Raw genomic sequence first — 21,753 nt, forward strand, 5'->3', positions numbered from 1 at the left:
AGGCTGCCGCGGCATTCCCCCCCCCACACACACACACGACTAGCGGCCGATTCTGACAGCTGTCAAACTGCCGCGCATGCGCAGTACACTGACAGCTGTCAAACCGGCCGACTCTGACAGCTGTCAAACTGCTGCGCATGCGCAGTACACTGACAGCTGTCAAACCCCAGAGAACCGCGCATGCGCAGTTCAGCCGGAGCTGTCAAAACTGCCAGCTGGCCCCGGCAACAAGCCGCAGACAGCCGCGCCTACCTTAGCCGGTCTCCTTCTTATTGGGCGTCCTCGTTAGGTGGGAGAACCCCACCTGTTTATTGGTTCTTGAGATTGTTGTTGTTGTCCCTGTTCACTATAAATACGGGGGATTCCCGGCCGTGTTTCGCCCAGGACCTCTGCCCAATAAACTAGTTCTTTTGGACCGTGCCTACTGTCTCTTGTCGTCCTTCAAGACACTCCATTAATTTAACTGGGTTTTAAATTTACTCTTGGGGCTTGAATTTAATTTAATTGTTTTATTTGTTTTTAATTTTTTGTATTCATGGTTTTAACTGCCCTGTAAACTGCCCTGAGTCCTACGGGAATAGGGCGGTATACAAATCCAATAAAATAAAATAAATAAATAAATATGTTTTAGCCTCCAGTACCCTAATCATCTTCTTTGTTCTTCTCTCCACTCTTTCTAGAATCTCAACATCTTTTTTACATTGTGGCGACTAAGAAAGTTAAAGAACCAAGAAACTCCAGTTGCCTTTTGGGAATGCCCCTTCGGGACAATCATGACCTGGATGATTGAGACAGCCAGCCTATGAACCCTTCAGAACAACAGGTGAACTGGAAAAAGCAGCTAGGCTCACTTGCTTGAGCCTCCTGCAATTCTAATTTGGGGGCATACTGCATTCCTGTTGACTGATTCAGCACTGATTTTTGGATGCAGGTAGCAAATATTTTGCTGAATGGGGTAAAGTAAGTCTCCGAACAGCCAGTCAATAAAGCTTTTGTGTTCCACGGTTTGTCACATGCCCAAAGTCCTTTGCAACCTTTGCATCAACTACTTCCTAGGTAAAAAAAAAGATTATTTCCAACATTGTTTTGATTTTTTTTTCCATCTAGGACAGAGTTTCTCAACCTCTGCCACTTTAAGAGACAAGGACTTCAGCTCCCAGAATTCCCCAGTCAGCATGTCAAAGTAAACAGGCAATGCAGTTGCTCAAATTCCTCATCTGTAGGGTCTCTGCCCCTCCTCTTTCAGAGAAGAGTCGCTTAGAAAAGAACGCTCTAAGCATTTAGAAGTTGTTTAGAAATGAGTTAACTTTTTACTCTATGGCAGTGTTTTTCTTGAAGAGGAGTGGGCTTCCACTCCCAGAATCCTAGGATAATTATGGCTGGTTGGGGCATTCTGGGAATTGAAGTCCACCCATCTTCAAGCACGTGAGAATGAGAAACACTGCTCTATAATTACAGTATTGCCTATGCATTTTTTCTCTATAATTATTATTATTGCCATGCAGTTATCCAAGGCATGAAGCTAAGAACTTTGGCAACCTTTAAACTTTTTAATCCTCTTCTTTTTCCCCTCTCTCTTGCACCAGCAAAGATGGAACGAAGAGAGGCATGGGTGTGGGTATCTCCCTCCTCAGCTGTCAGTATTTCCTGGCCCAGATTCTGGTCTCTGTCATCATGGGCCCTTTAACGGCAGCGATGGGCAGTGCCAACAGGGTGATGTACTTTGCCGGCGCGATCTCTTTCATGGGCTGCCTGTATTCCCTGCTCTACATCTTTTAAGAGATCCCCCCAGGCTGGCAAACAGCAATCCCTGATGCTGAGCATATGAAGGAGGGCAAAAATAAAAAAAAATAGGAATTCAGGGCCCGTCTGCCTTGCTCCCCCCCTTTTTTTTAGGGGGCGGGAAGGATAATCACAGATGCATATCTAATTAAAAAATATATATCCAAGCTGGCTCCTGTTTTTTTTCCTTTTTTGGTTAGAATATCAAAATGTCAAAGGTGGCAGGTGTCTCAGAGATCATCTAGCCTAACCCACTGCTCTGGATCTCAAGGAAGGGTTTGCATGGAGTGGCTACTCCCTTTAATGACTCCAGAAATAGGAGGGCAAAATTCCTGATTCATACCAAACATGCTACCAGAAGGAATTCTGGGAGTGGAAGTCTTTAAAGCAGGAAGGCTAGGGAATTCTGGGAGGTAAAGTCTGCAAATGCTGGCTGGGTAATCCTGGGAGTTGAAGTGCACCCATCTCAAAAGTGGTGGAAGTAAAGAAACACTAATTTAAGGGGGAAAAAATAATAATTATGCACCATCTCTTTGTCCGCAAGGAGAACCATTAATATAATAACAGCATTGCAAAAAATAATAATAATAATACACATGCCCAAATCCACTCAAATTAAGTCAATTCAAACCTTTATTATAGTTATAACCCAGTTTAACACACTTTTAATTCAAAATTTAAATTTAAATTTAAAATGAAGTTTAAAGTGATAAATGGAGAAGAAGCCCCGCCCTTCCTGATGCATTCTTAACTGTTTCAAGTTCTAACCAATCAGCTTCCGGGTTTCACTCTGCCGGCCAGCAAAGATCTCTTTCGTTTTCATGACGTCAGCGGAGCGCAGAAAGAGCCTCGCACCAATGACGAGCCGGGACAGGGGCGGGGTCTCGCCAGCTTCCGTTTAATTGTCTGTTTTTGAGACGGTTGCTGTCATTATTCTGATGGGTGAGTAATTTCCTTTTCCTTTTTCTTTTTTAGTGCATGGGGTGATCCTGTCGGGAAAACAGTACGGAAAGCAGAAGGAATTTCTTGCATATGCCAAGGAATAATTTTTGCAAAAAGAACAATAGGCTTTGTGATCCTGGTTTGTCTGTATGGGAAACAGAGATTGGTGATCCTGGTTTGTCTATGAAAGGGCTTGGATCTTGGAAGGGACGTCTCTTTTTTTAAAGGGGCCCTTTAAAAAAAACACCCTTTTTCCTAAGGCTGGACTGGAACTCACCATCTCCTGGTGATTGGCCCAACAGCACCCAGCTGGCTTTCATGGCTAAGGCGGGACTTAAACTCGGGATCTCCTGGTTGCTAGCCTGATGATGGTTCTAAAGGATTTCTTAACCCGTTCTTTCATTGATTAGGTCTGTCGGAATGTCTCGTCAAATCACTGCATTGGTTATTGGTGCAGGAAACCGCGGGAAGGCTTATTCTTCCTATGCTTTATATTACCCGGAACGCATGAAGGTAAAATTCTGGTGGTGATTAATATTATTACTTTATATTTATATTATTTATATTTATATACATATATTTATATACATATACATATATTTATATACATTTACATATACATATGCATATACATATGTCTTTGTTAGCAATCCAAAAAATTTACACACACAAACACACACACACACACACACACACACACACACACACACACATTCAGGATACAAGAAGTTTCCTCCTTCCCTTCACTCCCCTTTCTTCCTTTCCTCCCTCCCTCCTTCCCTTCACTCCCCTTCCTTCCTTCTTTCCTCTCCCTCCTTCCCTTCACTCCCTTCTTCCCTCCACTCCCTTTTTCCTTCCTTTCCTCCCTCCCTCCTTCTCTTCACTCCCCTTCCTTCCTTCTTTTCTCCCTCCCTCCCTCCTTCCCTTCCCTCCCCTTCCTTCTTCCCTCCCTCCCTCCACTTCCTTCCTTCTTCCCTCCCTCCCTCCACTCTTCTTCCTTCCTTCCTTCCTTTCCTCCCTTCCTCCTTCCCTTCACTCCCCTTCCTTCCTTCCTTTCCTCCCTCCCTCCCTCCACTCTTCTTCCTTCCTTCTTCCTTCCTTCCTTTCCTCCCTCCCTCCCTCCCTCCCTCCATTCTTATTCCTTCCTTCTTTCCTCCCTCCCTCCTTCCCTTCACTCCCCTTCCTTCCTTCCTTTCCTCCCTCCCTCCCTTCACTCCCCTTCCTTCCTACCTACCTACCTGCCTACCTTCTGTATCATAGAATCCTAGGGGACCATCTAGTCCAACCCCTCGCTCAAGCAAGTGTGTGTATTTTTTTTAAGAATTGGTCCTTGATTTACGACCGGTTAGGACCAGAATTTCTGCTGTTAAGTGAGACACAGGCTATTCGGACAGATTTTCCTAGCCTGCAGACAGACAAGGTTTCTAAAATGATGCTTGATTTCTCTTCGTTGCAGGTGGTTGGCGTGGCTGATCCTCGAGAGATTGTCTGTAAAAAACTACAAGATGCACACAAAATCCCAGCGGAAAATGTCTTTTACGGTTGGGACTTGCTGGATTTTAATCTTCCTTTTCCTCCAAATGGCCTCTCGCCCCCATTGCAAAAAAACACCTGATTCCTTTTAAAATAATTTTTTTAAGTTCCATTTTTTAAATAAAATAATAAAAAAAATATTTAAAAAATCATTAACAAAAATTAAAATTATTTAAAGGATTCATTACCTTTTAAAAAAAATAAAATAATTTTGAAAAAACAGGTAGTCCTCAACTTATGACTGTTGCCAAGCAAAAGGGGGAATCACGTGACCCCAGGATGCTGCGACCATCATAAATATGAGTCAATTGCCCAGCATCTGAATTTTGATCACGTGACCACAGGAAATGCTGCAATGGTCGTAAGTGTGAAAAACAGTCATAAGTCACTTTTTTCACTGCTGTTGTAACTTCAAACGCTCACTAAATGAATTATTGTAAGTTGAGGACTAACGGTAACACATTTTATTTATTTATTTTATTTTAATTCCATTTATATCCCGCCCTTCTCCGAAGACTCAGGGCGGCTTACAAGCTTAGCAAGCTTAGCAGGGCAGCTTACAAGCTTAGCATGAAAGTTACAAGAAGCAAATCCTGACTAAACGTTAAGAATAAAACTACATGACCGTAAGAGAAATTGGCCGAGTTCAAGTAAAACGGACAGCCAATTTTGGGGGAAGTTTGCCCTGAGTAAGGGGTTGGATTAGATGACCTCTAATGCCCCCCTTCTGATTTTCTGGTCATAGGAATCCCCCAGTTCGCTGTGCATCTCTTCTTGCAGCACACTAAATATTTTTAGCATCCCCTTTTATCCCTTGAATACATATAGCTTTTTTTTCCTGAAGACTGGATTGCCGCTGCAGAACGGGAAAAGTTTGCCGATGCCGTGATTATCACAACTCCGGACAGACTCCACAAGGTGGTCTCACTTCTGTTAATGTGTTTTTTTAATTCTCATTTTTCTGTGTTGCACTTTGCAGGTGTTTTTGTGTCACCGGGAGCATCCCAGCCACTGGATATTAAAAATAAAAAAATCACCTATGGAGAAAAAAAAGACTTTTGAAGCTGTGCAATCTTTTTTTTTTACTTTGCTTTTTTTTAAAAAAAATTAATGGTCCTTCTTCTCTGTGTTTGGTGGAGTTTTTTGCTCCGTTCATACTTTGCAATTGTGCTTTCTATATCAAATTTATTTGAAGCTTATCTTATTATTATTATTCCTTTCCGTCAGGCACCTGCAGTAGCTTTTGCACAAAAGGGATATCACATCTTGTTAGAAAAACCCATGGCGGTAAGTTCTGGCAAGGTGTTATTAATTACTAACATTAGCAAAAATACTTTTGGGCTTATTAAAATATTTTTTATTTTTATATAACTATTAATATTGCAATAAATTATTAAGATAATGGGTGATTATCAATATTGATCCACAGTATATTTCTAGCAGTATCTTTTTATAAAACCCTAGAGGAGGAATCTCTGGGTTTTTCTTCTCCAAATTGCTGTTGCAAAACACAAGTTTTGTCGTTTTATGCACACCCTACTTGTAACAACAAAATGGTGCATTTTGCAAAACAAAACAAATATTTAGGGAAAATTTGATATACCGTGAGCATTGGGAAGGAAGAAATGAAAAAAATAGAATCTGACCTTAAATAAATAATTTTTTAAAAAATCTTCTAATCAAAATCCTATTTTTAGACTTGAAGCAGGCTGGTTGTGATTTTATTTTATTTTATTATTTATTTTGTTTTTTAAAAAAGCTTTGCTTGTAAATTAGGTGACAGCAGAAGATTGCAAAGAGGTTGTTTGGGCATGTGAAAGGAATCATGTTATCCTTGCCGTGTGCCACGTGCTCCGTTACCATCCAGTCACCCTGAAGATCAAGGTGATGTATTCTTAAGCACCCAACCGGGGAAATGGGGTTGGACTAGATGACTAGATGTATTGACAGTATAATGTCCCTCTTTCCAACAGCAGATTTGGCTGGCGATGTTAAGACGAAGATAAAGAGGGACCAGCATTTGAATTTGTTTTTTCCCCCACCAAATGTTCATCCCAAAGGCCTCAAGTAACGATGTTCTAATGGATAGCTTATTTTAATTTAAAAGACATAGCACACAAGGAAAAGGGAGAGGAGGGAGGAGGAAAAAAGCAAGCTCAGATACCCCTTCTCAAAATTGCCATTTTTTAACAGGAGCAGAAGAGAATAACAGAACAGCTTTCACGAACTCCATATCCCACAAAAAAAGAGAAAAAAATGACACCAAGCTTTTTCTTTATTTTTTTTTTAGGAATTGCTAGATGCTGGCTTGATTGGTGACATCTGCCATATTCAACATCTGGGACCCGTAAGAATTCTTTCTAAGAAGACGTACTTTATGTAGAAAGCGTGTCCTTCTACATTGTATCGCCTCCTCAAGTTTTATTTTTGTTTTAAATACACCTTTTTTCCTCCAGTTTTGAGATTTTATGCTCCTTAAGCCCCGCCCCCCAAGTTGCACTTTCAGATTAATCACTAACCACTAGGTAGCGTTACATAACTCATTTTATTCTGATTGCGAACTCATCACATAAATTGCCCCATAGCTTTGATCTTCTGTACAGGTAGTCCTTCACTTATGACCCACAATTAAGGCCAAAATGTCTGTTGCTAAGCAGGACAGTTTTCCATTTCCAAAGGGGGAATCAGAAGACCCTGGGACACTGCAAAACCATCATAAATACAAGTCAGTTGCCCAGAGTCTTGATTCTGATCATGTGACCACACTGGGATGCTGCAATGGTCGTATAGGTGAAAAACGTTCATTTTTTTCAGAACCGTTGCAACTTCAAAGTGTCACTAAGCAAGCCGTTGTAAGTCAAGGGCTATTGTGTGTTGAATCTTTTATGGGTATTTGAACTTCTCATTTCTGGTATGAAACCCCGGCAGATAAACCAACCTAGCTTTCTGATGTTAGAAGGAAAAAAAACCCTAAGAAACCAAGATTTGTAGCTTGTTGACAAAGTGCATTACAGTGATCGAAATGCCTGGTTTTTAAATTTTGGCCTTTCTAATATATCATTGCCTTTCTTCCCCCCCCCCCTTTTTTTATTCATCTAGATAGGTTTCTGGCATTTTTCCCATTCCTTTGTCCGTGGCAATTGGAGAAATGAAATGGAAAGTTCTTTCTCTTTATTGGCTAAATCCTGCCATGATATTGACCTGATCAATTTTTGGATGGGGAATAAAAGGTAAGACTGTTTTAACTTCTTTTCCCTTTTAATGTCATTTCCTCCCTTCTTTTTTTCCAATTTGTTTAGTGACCGAGGTTCCAATGGCACCGGGGGAAAAAAACATCATTTTTCACACTTAATGACCTGTGGTCACGTGATGAAAATTCAGACACTAGGCACAACTGACTCATGTTTATGTCCTGAGGTCACGTGATTTTCCCCTTTTGTGATCTGACGAGCAAAGTCCACGGAAAAGCCAGCTTCACTTAACAACTTAGCCATTATTCACTTAAGAACCGTGACAGCAAAGGTTGTAAAACAGGGCAAAACTCACTTAAGAAATGTCTCACATAGTAACAGAAATTGTAATCGTAAGTAGAGGACTGCCTGTCATCTTCGACACAGCCTGTGGGTTAAACCTTCAAATATTTTGTTTTTCTCCTGTCCTTTCCAGATGTTTACAAGTTTCCTCTTTCGGCCGCCTCTTGCATTTCACAAAAGAGAACAAGGTTTGTTGTTTGATGGGGTGGCACAGGAGCAGAACTGTCGTAAAACGGTGACTACCTGTGTAGCTCATTAAATTTGCCTTTTATTTTGATTTCACTCCAGCCTGAAGGAGCCAGCACTCGCTGCTTAGACTGTTCAGTTGAATCAAATTGCCCCTATTCTGCTCGGAAGATCTACCTAGAGCGTGCAGAAAAGGTAAACTGGATCATAACATTAGAATAGAAATAGGAATAGGAATAGGAATAGAATAGAATTAATAAAGAAGAGAAGCTAGAGGTCTTCTAGTCCAGCCCCCTGCTCAAGCAGGAGAACCTATACCATTTAATTGAATTGAAATTTAATTGAACTGAAAATTTAATTACCAAAGTGTTGGGCTTCTGGGGTTGAATGTAATGTGTAAATTCAGTATGCAGCCTTAAAAAAATTATCCAGATCTCCTTTAATGTTGGCTGGGAAACGGGACCCCAGAAACCCACAAAATCTCCCCTCATCTTGCAGCGGTGCTAATTCCTTTCACCCTAGGGTGCTTTCAACTGGCCAGTCTCTGTGGTCTGCAGCAATGGGGGGTCCGATATAGAAACGCTGACCGAAGCCTTGCAGCTCGGCCCGTACGGAAGATGTGTTTATGATTGTGACAATGACGTTGTCAGCCACCAGGTACGAACGTGCATTCTTCTGTCAGCACGCAAGCTTTTTCCCCTGCTGCTCCCTACGCTTCACATCTCGCCTCCCCAAATCTAAATTTTCAAGTTGCAAAGAGGCATTTGCAGACCGGGAGTTGTATTCGAGTCTCCGATCAGCCAGCAGGGAGCCCTGGAGTGTTCAGTGGCAGCAAAAGCGGCATCCGTTTTTCTGCCTCGTTCTTAGGAAGCGGCCTGCGTGGTGCTTTTACGTTTCAATTATTCAATATTTTTTAAAAGTTAACATAATTTTGAAAATGCAGGGACCTACAACCACAGTTGAGGCCCAAATTTCCACCGCTAAGCGAGATCATTTTACGATCTTTCTTGCTACATCAAGTCATTGCCGTTGTTACAGTTAGCAACGCGGTTGTTAAGGGAATCTTGCTTCCCCCAATTGACTTGGCTTGTCGGAAGGTTGCAAAAGAGGATTACATGACACACACACATCCCGGGGACGCTGTGACCATCATAAGTTTGAGTTAGTTGCCAAGGGTACAAATTTTGATCACGTGACCACAGGGATGGTGTAGCGGTCATAAATGTGAAAAACGGTCACAAGTCAAAAAAAAATTCAGTGCTGTTGCAACTTCAGTCACTAAATATACCATTGTTAAGTCAAGGACTAGTTATAGTTTAAGAGGCAGAGAAGATTGGCAGTATTTTTTAAAAAAAATCTCTTCTCAGACCCCATCTCGTTTTAATAATTTCAATTTGTAATTATTTTTGCACTTTGTGAAAGCCTTCCCTGCTGGACACAGCTGCTTCATTTTTTTCTCGAAAAACTTTTTCCAGAGCAACAGTGCTTGAGCTTAATTTTATGGTTTTTTTCAGGTGGTCAGTATGGAATTTGAAGGCGGGGCGACGGCTGCGTTCACGATGGTGGCTTTTACGGAAAAACTGGGGGAGCGAACCACAACCATCTATGGAACCAAGGTTAAGAGCTAAAAGGCCTATTTGGGGTTTTTTCTGAGTTTGAAAAACAGACGTGGGGATGGGAATATTTTTCCTGAATCAGAGATTGTGCCAAATCTTGATTTATTTAAGCATTGTGGAATGTGTAAACCACAATTGGCTGGGGTGTTCCCACTCGTCAAGCCGAAGTGTGATTGATAGGCAAAAGTGGCTAGCTAGTTCAGGTATGATCGGGGTGTCCAATCTTGGTGACCTTAAAGGCCTGTGGACTTCAACTACCAGAATTCCCCAGCCAGCCGAGCTGGGAATTCAGAAAGAATACGAGATATTGTTGTAAACCATCACAGCTAATGGTTAATCATTGCAGTGGATGGCAACCCTGTTTATTACCTCTGCCTTTCACCCTGGCCTACCTTATAGGGCTGTTGTGCCAGGAACAGAAATTTTCTCAAGTTTTTTTTCAGTGAAAAACTTTTAATCCATGGAGTTTCCTGAACTTACAACCCATTTATTTTCCCTTTCTCCCCCTCCCCCGCCTCCCCCAATGTGGTTTTGCAATTAGAAAAATATAATTTATTTTCTTTGCTCATCTTTTTTTTCCCCCAGGGCGAGCTTTCCTGCAAAGGGGAAGGAGAAGAGGTAGAGATTTTTGACTTCCTTCAGAAAAAAAGAACTTCGTTTTCTCCCCATTTGACGCCCGACATCCCGGCTTGTTTATATGGTCACTACGGAGCGGATTATTATTTGATCCACACCTTCGTCTCGGCCGTATCGGTTAAGTGGTTTTGTTATTTTTCCCCCTCTTTATTAAAAAGAAAAAACCCAACAACAGTAAAACTCAAGACTGCAGTGCTCCATGCAGGTTTTACTAACTAGGATGAACTAGTTTTCCCCAACGTGGCCGTTCCAGGCTACAAACTCCCAGCACAGGCAGTCCTCTACCTACATCCACAATCATGCTCATTTTACAATGAATTGCTGCCGTCATTAACTTGGTCACACAGTGGTTACGGTAAGTAAATCTGGTTTCATCAACTTTACTAGTCAGAAGTTCGCAAAGCAGGGCACGTGGCCCCAGGACACTGCGACTGTCATAAATACGAACCGGTGGCCTGAATTTTGGTCACATGACTCTGGGGAATGCTGCAACGGTCGTTAACTGTGAAAAACAATTCTAAGTCACTTTTTCTGGTACTGTTGGGATTTTGGTCACTAAATGAACTGTTGCAAATTGAGGACTAGTTACACAGCACAAGATGGGATTCCCTGAAACCCTTTCCTTCCTTTTCCAACAGGAGAATGATCCATCTCGAATAACGACGAGCGCCGAAGAGACGCTCCGTTCTCACCTCTTGGTGTTTGCAGCCGAGAAAGCACGAAGGGAAAACCGGGTGGTAGTTATAGAAACAGGATCAGAAAACTCACACCCACAGCCAGCCGACGTGCACAAGAAATGACTACAAAACCCCTGCTGGGCTGGCTCAAAATCCCCTGAGTCTTCCCCTCAAGGCTTCTGAAATGACTTTCTCTATGACTACTGCACTTATCATCCACTCACCAAGGAAGTGACTGCTGCCGTCTCAAACGTCCCTATTTCAGAAAAACATTTCTGTTTTTAATGCTAGATTTCTGACTGCAGGAAAATACAGCTACATTTCTGCTTGCAGCTACCGTACACCTTATTGAAAACTGCAGAAAATTAAATTTATTTATAAGTCAGCTAAAACTGCCAAAGCTCATCCCCAGGGCTTTGAACCGCCTCCTGGCGTTTGCACGGCATCGAATCAAACCTCAGCAGGTTTTCGTTTAAATTTGGGATTGAATCGCGCGAACTAGACTAGGAAGCCCCGAGTTCCAGGTTGCGCAAACCCTTCCCTGTGCACTACTAGGCAGCAGGCTGCTTGGTGCACGCGCCTCTTTGAAAGAACGGGAGCCAAACATGGCTTCAAATGGGCGAGGTTTCGCAGTCGCAAGTCACAATGCCGTGCGGTTAAAAAAAGGAAAAAAAATCAAATCGACATTATCCTTTTGGTCTCCCAACAAGGTGTGAGGGCTTTCTTCCCTCACTCCATTGATCTGCTGATGCTCCTGCTTTTCCTCCAAATCTTCCTCTTCTCCTTCTCCTTTCCCAGCTGCCTTTTCTGCCTCCTGGGCTGTGATGGTCATCGGATGCAGGGGGGGAAAGCCAGAAAGACCTAAAACATTTTTAAAAATTTTTTTAAAAAATCATTCCATGCATTGAGCAACATTTGCAAATGCAATAGGAAAAATATCGAGCACACAGGGAGTCCAGGAGTTACTGTGGTCATACCAGAAATTTTGCCATTAAGGGAAGCCTTGCATGACTGCACCCGACTTTACACCCATTTTTGCTGCAGTCGTTAAGCGAGACATCGCACGACTTGCAACATTCCATCAGCTTCCCCATCTTTGTAAGCCGCTCGGAGTCGCAATAATGGTCTAGGGTCTCCTGCTCAAGCAGGGGGTTGGACTAGAAGACCTCCAAGGTCCCTTCCAGATCTATTCTGATTGTTTGATTGATTGAAATGGTCTTGTGACTAACTTATCAGCTCCAGTGAGTCACTTAACAACCGATCCCCTTTTGCAACTTTCTGACCAGCAAAGTCAAGGAGGAAGTCAGATTCATTTAACAACCAGGTTACTAACTTATCAGATGCAGTGATTTACTTAACAACTTACTCACTTAACAACCGATCCCCTTTTGTGACCTTCTGACAAGCAATGTCAGTGGGGAAGCCAGGTTCAATTAATAACCGGATTACTAACGTATCAGCTGCAGGGATCCACTTAACACCGGTGGCCAGAAAGGTCGTAAAGTGGGGCAAAACCCACTTAACAAATGTCTCGCTTAATTAATTAATTAATTAATTAATTAATTAATTGATGGGATTTATATCCCGCCCTATCTCCCGAAGGACTCAGGGCGGCTAACAGCAAAACATATAATAAGTACAGAAATTAAGATAAAAATAAAATTAAAATCATCTGTGCAATAAATTAAAATTAAAAACTAAAAATAAATTAAAAATTCTAAATATAATTAATTAAAATGCCTGTCAGTCCAGGTCAGCCTGGTGGAAAAGGAGTGTTTTGAGGCCGCGGCGAAAGGATTGGAGATTTTGGGCCATCCGAAGCTCAGGGGGGAGCTGATTCCATAGGGCTGGCGCTCCCACAGAGAAGGCCCTCCCCCTGGGGGTCGCCAGCCGACATTGCCTAGCTGACGGTACCCTGAGGAGGCCTTCTCGGTGTGAGCGTACTGGACGATGGGAATTTGTTCCCGGCAGCAGATGGTCCTGCAGGTATCCCGGGCCTAGGCCATGTAGGGCTTTAAAGGTAAGTACCAGCACCTGCATTGGCTACCGGAGGGCAACCGGTAGCCAATGCAGCTCACGCAGGAGGGGTGTAATATGGGAGTATCGGGGTGCTCCCATCACAACCTGTGCAGCTGCACTCTGCACCAGCTGAAGCCTCCGGGTGGTCTTCAAGGGCAGCCCCATGTAGAGAGCATTACAGTAGTCTATACGGGAGGTAACGAGTGCGTGGGTGACTGTACGTAGGGCATCTCGGTCCAGAAAGGGTCGCAATTGGTATATTAGGCGAATCTGGGCAAATGCCCCCCTAGCCACGACTCCAATATGATCTTCAAAACTGAGTCGTGAATCTAGGAGGACGCCCAGATTGCGTGCTCTATCAATGGGAGGTAACATCTCTCCTCCTATAGTCAGAGATGGAACCTCTTGGACTAAACGAGATGACGGTATGTAGAGCCACTCAGTCTTGGCCGGGTTGAGTCGAAGCCTGTTTTTCCCCATCCAAATCTGTACCGCTTCCAGGCAACGGGACATCACATCGAGGGCATCACAGCGGCTTCATATAGATGTTGAACAGGAGGGGCGAGAGCACCAATCCCTGAGGCACTCCACAACTAAGAGGCCTAGGGCTTGACCTCTGCCCCCCTGCTAACACCGTCTGCGAACGGTCCGAGAGGTAGGAGAACCACCGCAGAACGGTGCCTCCCACTCCCAACCCCTCAAGACGACGCAGTAAGATACCGTGGTCGATGGTATCAAAAGCCGCTGAGAGATCTAATAGGACCAGGACAGAGGAATAACCTCTATCTCGGGCCCGCCAGAGATCATTCACCAGTGCGACCAATGCCGTCTCCGTGCTATGCCCGGGTCTGAAACCCGATTGGTACGGATCCAGATATTCAGCTTCCTCCAGGTGCAAAGGGAGCTGTCGTGCCACCACGCTCTCAACAACCTTCGCAAGGAAGCGAAGGTTGGAGACAGGACGGAAGTTGTTTAAAATAGCTGGATCCAATGCCGGTTTCTTGAGGAGGGGCCTTACCACCGCCTCTTTCAAGGCGGCAGGGAAGTACCCCTCACTCAGTGAGGCATTGATAACTGCTAGGAGCCAGCCTCGTGTAACCTCCCGAGATGCATAGACTAGCCAGGAGGGACACGGGTCCAACAAACATGTGGCGGCGCTTAGTTTCCCCATGATCTTGTCCACTTCATCCGGAGTCACAGGATCAAACTCTTCCCAAATGTTCTCGGCCAAATTCATCGTTTTCCTCTCGTCAGATACTGCCCAGTCAGAGTCCAGACCAGCCCGAATCTGAGCAATTTTGTCCACCAGATATTTACTAAATTCCTCAGCCCGTCCATGTAGGGGGTCCTCTCCCGTCTCTTGATTTAAAAGGGAGCGGACTAATCTAAATAGGTCGACCGGGCGATTATCTGCGGACGCAATTAGGGTGGTGAAGTAGGCGTGCTTTGCCACCCTCATTGCCACAAGATAAGATCTAGAAAAGGATCTTAACTGTGTTCGGTCAGACTCAGACCGACTGGTTCTCCAAATGCTCTCTAGGCCCCTTCTCTGGTGTTTCATCTCCCGCAGGTCCTTGGAGAACCAAAGAGCGAGTCGGGATTTGCGTCGGGTCAGAGGCCGCAAAGGGACAACGCGGTTGAGAGCCTCCGAAGCAGCCTGTTGCCAGGCATTAACTAAGGACTCGACCGGGCTGTGGGAGAGGGAGGTGGGAATCGGTCCAAGCGCCATCTGGAATTTATCTGGGTCCATCAGGCGCCTGGGGCGGAACCACCTGGTCGGTTCCGCCTCCTGACAGCGGGGGGTGACGTGACGGAGGCCCAACCGCAGGAGATAATGGTCTGTCCATGAAAGGGGTTGTGATGTTGGAGTAACCCCACCCAGTCCATTTAGCCATTGCCCCGAGATAAAAATAAGATCAGGCATGTTTTCTCCCTCGTGAGTTGGGTCCTGAGTAATTTGGGTCAGGTCCATGGCCGTCATGGAAGCCATGAACTCTCGGGCCACTTCTGATGCACTGCCCAGGGAAGGTAGATTAAAGTCTCCCAGTACCATAAGTTTTGGAAATTCAACCGCCAATCCTGAGATGGCGTCAAGTAGCCTGGGTAGAACCGTTGCTGCGCAGCTTGGAGAGAGGTATACCAGAAGTAGGCCCAGCTGACCACCAGGACCCCATCTTAAGAGGAGGGATTCACATCAGTCTATCTGAGGGGCAGTGGCCTCCCGCGGATGGAGGGTTTCTCTGATAACAACCGCCACACCACCTCCCCTACCCTGAGCTCGAGGTTGATGTAGCACATGGAAACCTGGAGGGGATAAATCAGTCAGAGGGACCCCTCCCTCTAGGCCCAACCAGGTTTTTAATAATGGAACTTTTTAGATTTAGATTTAGATTTTATTAGATTTATATACCGCCCTTTCCTGAAGGACTCAGGGCGGTTTACAGGGCATTTTAAAATCACATCAATATAAAATACAAAGTTAAAAGAGAATTAAAAGATTAAATTATCCCTGAAAATAAAACCGCAGTTAAAATTCTCAGCCTGGGTCAGAGAGCTCAAAGAGCCAAGTCTTCAGGTCCCAGCGGAATGAGCGTAGGTCAGGGGCAGTCCTGAGCTCCACGAGCAGCTGGTTCCAGAGGGCAGGCGCACCCACAGAAAAGGCCCTCTCCCTGGGTGTTATCCGCCAGCAATCTTTTACCGGCGGCACCCTGAGAAGACCCTCCCTCTGCGAGCGCACTGGACGAAGGGAACTTGATGCTGGCAGCAGGCGTTCCCTCAAATATCCCGGACCCAAGCCATTTAGGTCGTTAAGCCGAGGACAATCTGTGATCCAAACCAAAAAGGCGCATTTACCCAGCAGTTTTTCCGCTGGCTTGCTCAGGGTGGCTTCGTAAGCAAACCAGTGTTTGAAGCGGTCAAAGTTGATCCCCACAATCTTCTCACCATAGCGGTTGGGTCATAGCAGCCAATCTGCTCAAGATACTTGCCATCCTGGGCGTGCCGGTTGTGTGCGGCTATGATCTGATAGAAAGGCCTGTTGGTGCAACTGCCGAATGACCACCCGGACATTGCGGTACACCCTCAGCAGGGGCCACCCTATTGTGATAAAATTGGGGGCAGACATTCTAGATCAGCGATCGAGTTAGATCTTGGCTTAGAACAATTCATTTAATGACTGTTTGAAGTTACAATGGCAACAATGACCATGGTTCATTTACGACCTTTCCAGCATCCTTATGCTCAAGTGATCAAAATGCAAAGGTGTCAAGGTAATAATTTAACAGCTAACCAGCTGGTGAGATGATGTAATGATGGGACTGACTCAGCAGGGTCTGTGTCCCTTTAAGATCCAGCTGGGTCTGTGTCCCTTTAACAGCCTTTGTATAAAAAGGAAGGCTCTGCTGCTGTTCTCTCTTCCGTTTCTTGCTGTAACTGCTGTGTGTTGGAGCCTGCTGTATTAATATGTGTATGCATATTGTTCCTGGCATATGATATTGTAGATAGTGTAAGATAAACCACCATTTAATATAGACCATTGTTGACTGTGTTTAGTTCTGGGTTATCTCAGCGCAATAAGACTGTGCATGCTCTGACAAGGTTGTTGTAGGGAAATGTCGAAACAGTATTGCAAAGTGCATGCAGCTTGACCCAGTCTCGTGGTGGTGCATAAAAAAAGGACCAGATGGTGGGCATGGAGATACATATAAAGCATTCTGTAATGCCACTTACCTAGTTGAACCATGATGTCCTTTTCCAGCAGAGAAAAGGGGGGCGGGATCAGGGTAACAGAGTCTGGATGGCTGTTGGGAAAGAGCAGAGGGATAAAAAAAAGTGTTTATTTCAAACCAGAAGGAAAAGCGGCTCTAGGGAAGCCAAGATGCAATTCACACAACCAGTGTTTCTCAACCTGGGCAACTTTAAGCTGGGTGGACTTTAACTACCAGAATGCTGGCTAGGGAATTCTGGGAGTTGGTCCACGCAGCTTAAAAGTTGAAAAACTGAATCAACCCTAAAAATATAAAAACATAAAGGTGGTTCTTGACTTACAACACTTTGTTTAGGGACTGTTCAAAGTTACAAAATCACTGAAAAAAGTACCGTATATACTTGAGTATAAGCCGACTCGAGTATAAGCCGAGACCCCTAATTTTACCCCCAAAAACTGGGAAAAGTTCTTGACTCAAGTATAAGCCGAGGCTGGGATCCGCCGAGTGGCTTTCAGCACTGGAGAAAATGCAAAATCGCTCGAGACCAAACTCGAAGGAATCAGCTGCCGGTGGGAGCGAGGCGATCCGTGCGGTCCCGTGACAGCCAGTCGGGCAAGCAACGCGAAGAGCGGCAGGGCTTTATTTTTGCACCGTGGAGCTCCCCCTCCCCCTCCTCCCAAACTCCCCCTCTCTCCCCCTTCCCCCCACTTCCCAGAGCTGAATACAGGGTATTAACCGGCGGCGGAGGCTTGCAGAACGGCGGATCGAGCCTCTGTCGCCGGCGGCTGGATCCGCGCTCCGCAAGCCTCTGCCGCCGGCGGAGGCTGGATCCGTGCTCCACAAGCCTCTGCCGCCGGCTGGATCCGCGCCCTGCCGCCGGCAGAGGCTTGCGGAGCGCGGATCCAGTGGGGGGGAAAAGCCCTTTAGCAGGATTTGCCTGCATGCCGGCGGAGGCTGGATCCGTGCTCCACAAGCCTCTGCCGCCGGCTGGATCCGCGCCCTGCCGCCGGCAGAGGCTTGCGGAGCGCGGATCCAGTGGGGGGGAAAAGCCCTTTAGCAGGATTTGCCTCCATGCCGGCGGAGGGTGGATCCGCGCTCCGCAAGCCTCTGCCGCCGGCTGGATCCGCGCCCTGCCGCCGGCAGAGGCTTGCGGAGCACGGATCCAGTGGGGGGGAAAAGCCCTTTAGCAGGATTTGCCTGCATGCCGGCGGAGGGTGTATCCGTGCTCCACAAGCCTCTGCCGCCGGCTGGATCCGCGCCCTGCCGCCGGCAGAGGCTTGCGGAGCGCGGATCCAGTGGGGGGGAAAAGCCCTTTAGCAGGATTTGCCTGCATGCCGGCGGAGGGTGGAGCTCCCCCTCCCCCTCCTCCCAAACTCCCCCTCTCTCCCCCTTCCCCCCACTTCCCAGAGCTGAATACAGGGTATTAACCGGCGGCGGAGGCTTGCAGAACGGCGGATCGAGCCTCTGTCGCCGGCGGCTGGATCCGCGCTCCGCAAGCCTCTGCCGGGACCGCACTGGATCCGCGCCCTGCCGCCGGCAGAGGCTTGCGGAGCGTGGATCCACCCTCCGCCGGCGGCAGAGGCTTGTGGAGCGCGGATCCAGTGGGGGGGAAAAGCCCTTTAGCAGGATTTGCCTGCATGCCGGCAGAGGGTGGATCCGCGCTCCGCAAGCCTCTGCCGCCGGCTGGATCCACGCCCTGCCGCCGGCAGAGGCTTGCGGAGCGCGGATCCACCCTCCGCCGGCATGCAGGCAAATCCTGCTAAAGGGCTTTTCCCCCCCCACTGGATCCGCGCTCCGCAAGCCTCTGCCGGCGGCAGGGCGCGGATCCAGCCGGCGGCAGAGGCTTGCGGAGCGCGGATCCACCCTCTGCCGGCATGCAGGCAAATCCTGCTAAAGGGCTTTTCCCCCCCACTGGATCCGCGCTCCGCAAGCCTCTGCCGGCGGCAGGGCGCGGATCCAGCCGGCGGCAGAGGCTTGCGGAGCGCGGATCCACCCTCCGCTGGCATGCAGGCAAATCCTGCTAAAGGGCTTTTCCCCCCCACTGGATCCGCGCTCCGCAAGCCTCTGCCGCCAGCTGGATCCGCGCCCTGCCCCCGGCAGAGGCTTGCGGAGCGCGGATCCACCCGCTTTGTGTTACCTGCCATGAAACCAGTCCTTGCAGGCGTCGCACTCTATCATGAAGCGGGTTACATCGTAGGGCAGCCAGGCAGCAGAAAGAAGCAGGCAGGCAGGGCGCGGAGGTCCGGAGACCTGCCGACGTTTGGGGAGGTTTGGGGAGGTGCGCGCGCACCTCCCCAAACCTCCCCAAACTTCGGCAGGTCTCCGGACGGCGGCGGCTTGGGAGAGGTGCGCGCGATCCCGGAAGCACCGAAGCCTCGGCCGCGCGCAAGTCCTCGGTAAGTTCTTTTTTTTTTGTTCACTGGAGTATAAGCCGAAGTGGATTTTTCAGCCCAAAAAGTGGGCTGAAAAATTCGGCTTATACTCAAGTATATACGGTAACTTATGACCTTTTTCACACTTACGACCATCCCCATGGTGACATGACCAAATTCAGCCGTTTGTTAATGGACTCATATTTATGACGGTTGTGATCCCGTTTTGTGACCTTCTGACAAGCAAAGCCAACAGGGAAGCCGGATTCACTTAACAACCAGCTTACTAACTTAAAAACTGCAGTGATTCACTTAACAACAGTGGCAAGAAATATCGTAAAATGGGGCAAAACTCACTTAACAAAGGTCTCACTTAGCAACATTAATTTGGGGCTCAGTTGTGGTCGAGGACTACCTGTATAAAAACACAAACCTTTGACACACACACTCCTGCAGTATAAACCAGCGGCTGCAATCCCAGCTTGTACTGATGCTAAACTAGGCTTGAGGTTTAATGCAACCTGCAAACTGAGTTCATGAAGCTGGCTTGACAAGCCACGATCCAAACAAGCCGAGGTTTAGCAGATGAGGGGGACCCAGCTGCAGAAAAACACAACAGCATTCAGGAGTCCAAGGCAGCGCCTGAGAGGAGAAGGAGGAGGCTCAAAAGGGGGAGCTTCCTTCTTGCACCCGTTGCAAAGCAGCGAGATGCACCTGTTGAATTTCTGCAGCATTGCAAGGAGCGCTGCAAGAGGGAAAGCGGAGCCGCTCGCTTTTTGCAAGGCGCCGATTCAACGGGAGGAGTTCCCCCCCATACTGTGCAACAGTGGCAGCTTCTTGCAAAAGGCAGCCCACAATTCAACCGATGCAGTTGATTCAAGTATTATTATTATTATTATGGTCCGAAATGAATAAGCTGCACCTGGTGACTCTCCGCCTTACCAGCCGCGATCCCTGACTCAGCGGCCCGGCAGCTTCCCAACCCAAACCCACACCGATCCAGCGCAAGCCTCAAGTGCATGCGCGCAGCCCCGGGACTCCGAGCCGCCCAATCAGATCGCGCCTTGGGAGGTGCCCTTTCTTGCCCCGTGTATCCTCGACCACGCATGCGTCTTTCTGTCGCGGAGATGACTTAATAGCGCCGCGCGTCGGTTTTCCCCCATGTTGCTAAGCAACCCTGTTAACCTACCTGAGAGCCTTTGAGTCTAGTTGGTGCGTTGTTACACAATTGTGAATTACAAGTGACTTAATTTAGCCTCCAGCCTGTCATGGAAGTTATTCACAAGAGTATATTAAGCATTATTGCATGTGTTTATTTTCGGGCAGGTAAGCCGGTTGGACTAGAAGAGTTCCAAGGCTTCTACCTTCTCTGTTATTCTGTTATTCATAGGTTCATAGGGCTGGAAGGGACCTTGGAGGTCCAACCCCCTGCCCAAAGACAAAGAAGTAACCTCCCCGTCACAAGCGTCTCACTGATGACTCACAGTGACCGCTCACAAGACCCTAACTCTACACACACCCACACACACCTGAAGCCCTTACAAGCAAACACCGACATCCCTTAAACTTTGCTGATGATGTTACCCAGCCTGGTAATGAAACATTCGGAAACCAACCCACAAGCTCGGAGGACGAACCTCCACCCTCATCCTCCACCCGAGCTACAGATATTCGCCACTGTCATAAATGACTGAGAATCTCCATAGACTAAGAAAAGAGGAGTCCTCATATCCTTGAGGTTCTTAATGCAATCCGGGGAGCACTCCAGGAGAAGGTCCACCACCTTGTTCACCCGTTTTGAGGCCAGGTGACACACGGACTTCAGCGTTCTTTCTTCCGTGGCTGGTTCACTGATGTTCAGGAGATGCTGGTAAATTTTCTGGAGGATTGTGGGTAGCTACGGCAAAACAGAGATGCAGTGGAGTTGATCCCTCCCTCAAATTGGGGAAAAAATTGGCCCCCAGAATGTCAAAGTTTGCCTTACATTTTGGAAAAAAAACCATTTTATTTATGAAGCCCCATGTGATATGGACAACACTGAACCGAATTCGCACTGGCCATGGTAGATGCGCAGAGACCCTCTATAAATGGGGCAAAATTTCATCACAGAATTGTGACTGTGGGGCCCCCAAAAAACCCTATCCAACTGGCTCTCTAAATAAAGTTTTCATGAAAACAAGATGGCTATTTTGTTTTTCCCTTACCTTCTTCTGGAAGGTTTACCCAACTTTATAACCTTAAGGTCTCCCATCCAGCCCTAACTTTCTTAAAACCAGCCAAAGTGTTGTCATCACCAAGAGGGCCTCAGAACACAAGGCCTCACTCATTCTCGTCATTCTTTTCTACAAAATCTCCTTATATCCCTTTTGTTCCAAACCCTGCATTTTCTTACTTCCTCCATGTCCATCCCACATTCCTCCAGGAAGAAGTTGAGTAATACTCCCGCAGTCTGTGAAATGTTGTTATCCTCTTGTGTGAGAGCACCGAGGGCTTTCAACTTCAGGTCTTCCATCTGCATGGGAGAGAGATGCTCACCAAAGGCCTATCAGAGAGAAGAAAAGGAGATGAATCAGAGTTTTTGACTCCCTCTACAAGGGGAGCGGGTTTCAGATAGTTTGAGCCAGATTTGGGGAAAGGACATCATGTAGAGAGGCAGGGCTTATTCCATGTCATCAATCACGTCCACTGATATTAGGGTGTGGGTAAAAAGAAGCCTACATGGCAGCTGCAATTGCCTATTCCTAGCCATT

General features: G+C 46.7%; 1 protein-coding gene and 1 long non-coding RNA gene across 6 annotated transcripts; one reads left to right on the top strand and one right to left on the bottom strand.

Annotated features, from left to right (window-relative positions):
- Nucleotides 1–2,640: 2,640 nt before the first annotated feature.
- LOC308675556 (putative oxidoreductase YteT) lies at nt 2,641–11,237 on the top strand. Of its 5 annotated transcripts, none has more exons than XM_081340978.1 (14): nt 2,641–2,724; nt 3,135–3,237; nt 4,181–4,265; nt 5,102–5,175; nt 5,485–5,544; nt 6,034–6,141; nt 6,548–6,604; nt 7,357–7,487; nt 7,924–7,978; nt 8,079–8,171; nt 8,499–8,633; nt 9,491–9,592; nt 10,178–10,345; nt 10,867–11,237. In XM_081340978.1, exons 2-14 carry the CDS (start codon nt 3,145–3,147, stop codon nt 11,026–11,028), a joined length of 1,323 nt encoding a protein of 440 aa, XP_081197104.1. In that variant the 5' UTR covers nt 2,641–2,724; nt 3,135–3,144; the 3' UTR covers nt 11,029–11,237. The 5 variants fall into 5 exon arrangements, with proteins under 5 accessions (XP_081197104.1, XP_081197105.1, XP_081197107.1 ...); XM_081340980.1 differs by having other exon boundaries at nt 2,672–2,724; nt 5,086–5,175; XM_081340979.1 differs by lacking the exon at nt 6,548–6,604.
- A 487-nt stretch (nt 11,238–11,724) lies between these two features.
- On the bottom strand, nt 11,725–19,988 carry LOC308675557. The gene is made up of 3 exons (XR_014028155.1): nt 19,437–19,988; nt 16,654–16,724; nt 11,725–11,766 (listed from the first exon to the last, which is right to left on the bottom strand). It is a non-coding gene; the product is annotated as an uncharacterized lncRNA (long non-coding RNA).
- Between the last annotated feature and the right edge of the window lie 1,765 nt (nt 19,989–21,753).

The sequence above is a fragment of the Vipera berus genome, assembly GCF_964194415.1.
Source record: "Vipera berus genome assembly, chromosome: 16".
Taxonomy (NCBI): Eukaryota; Metazoa; Chordata; class Lepidosauria; order Squamata; family Viperidae; genus Vipera; species Vipera berus.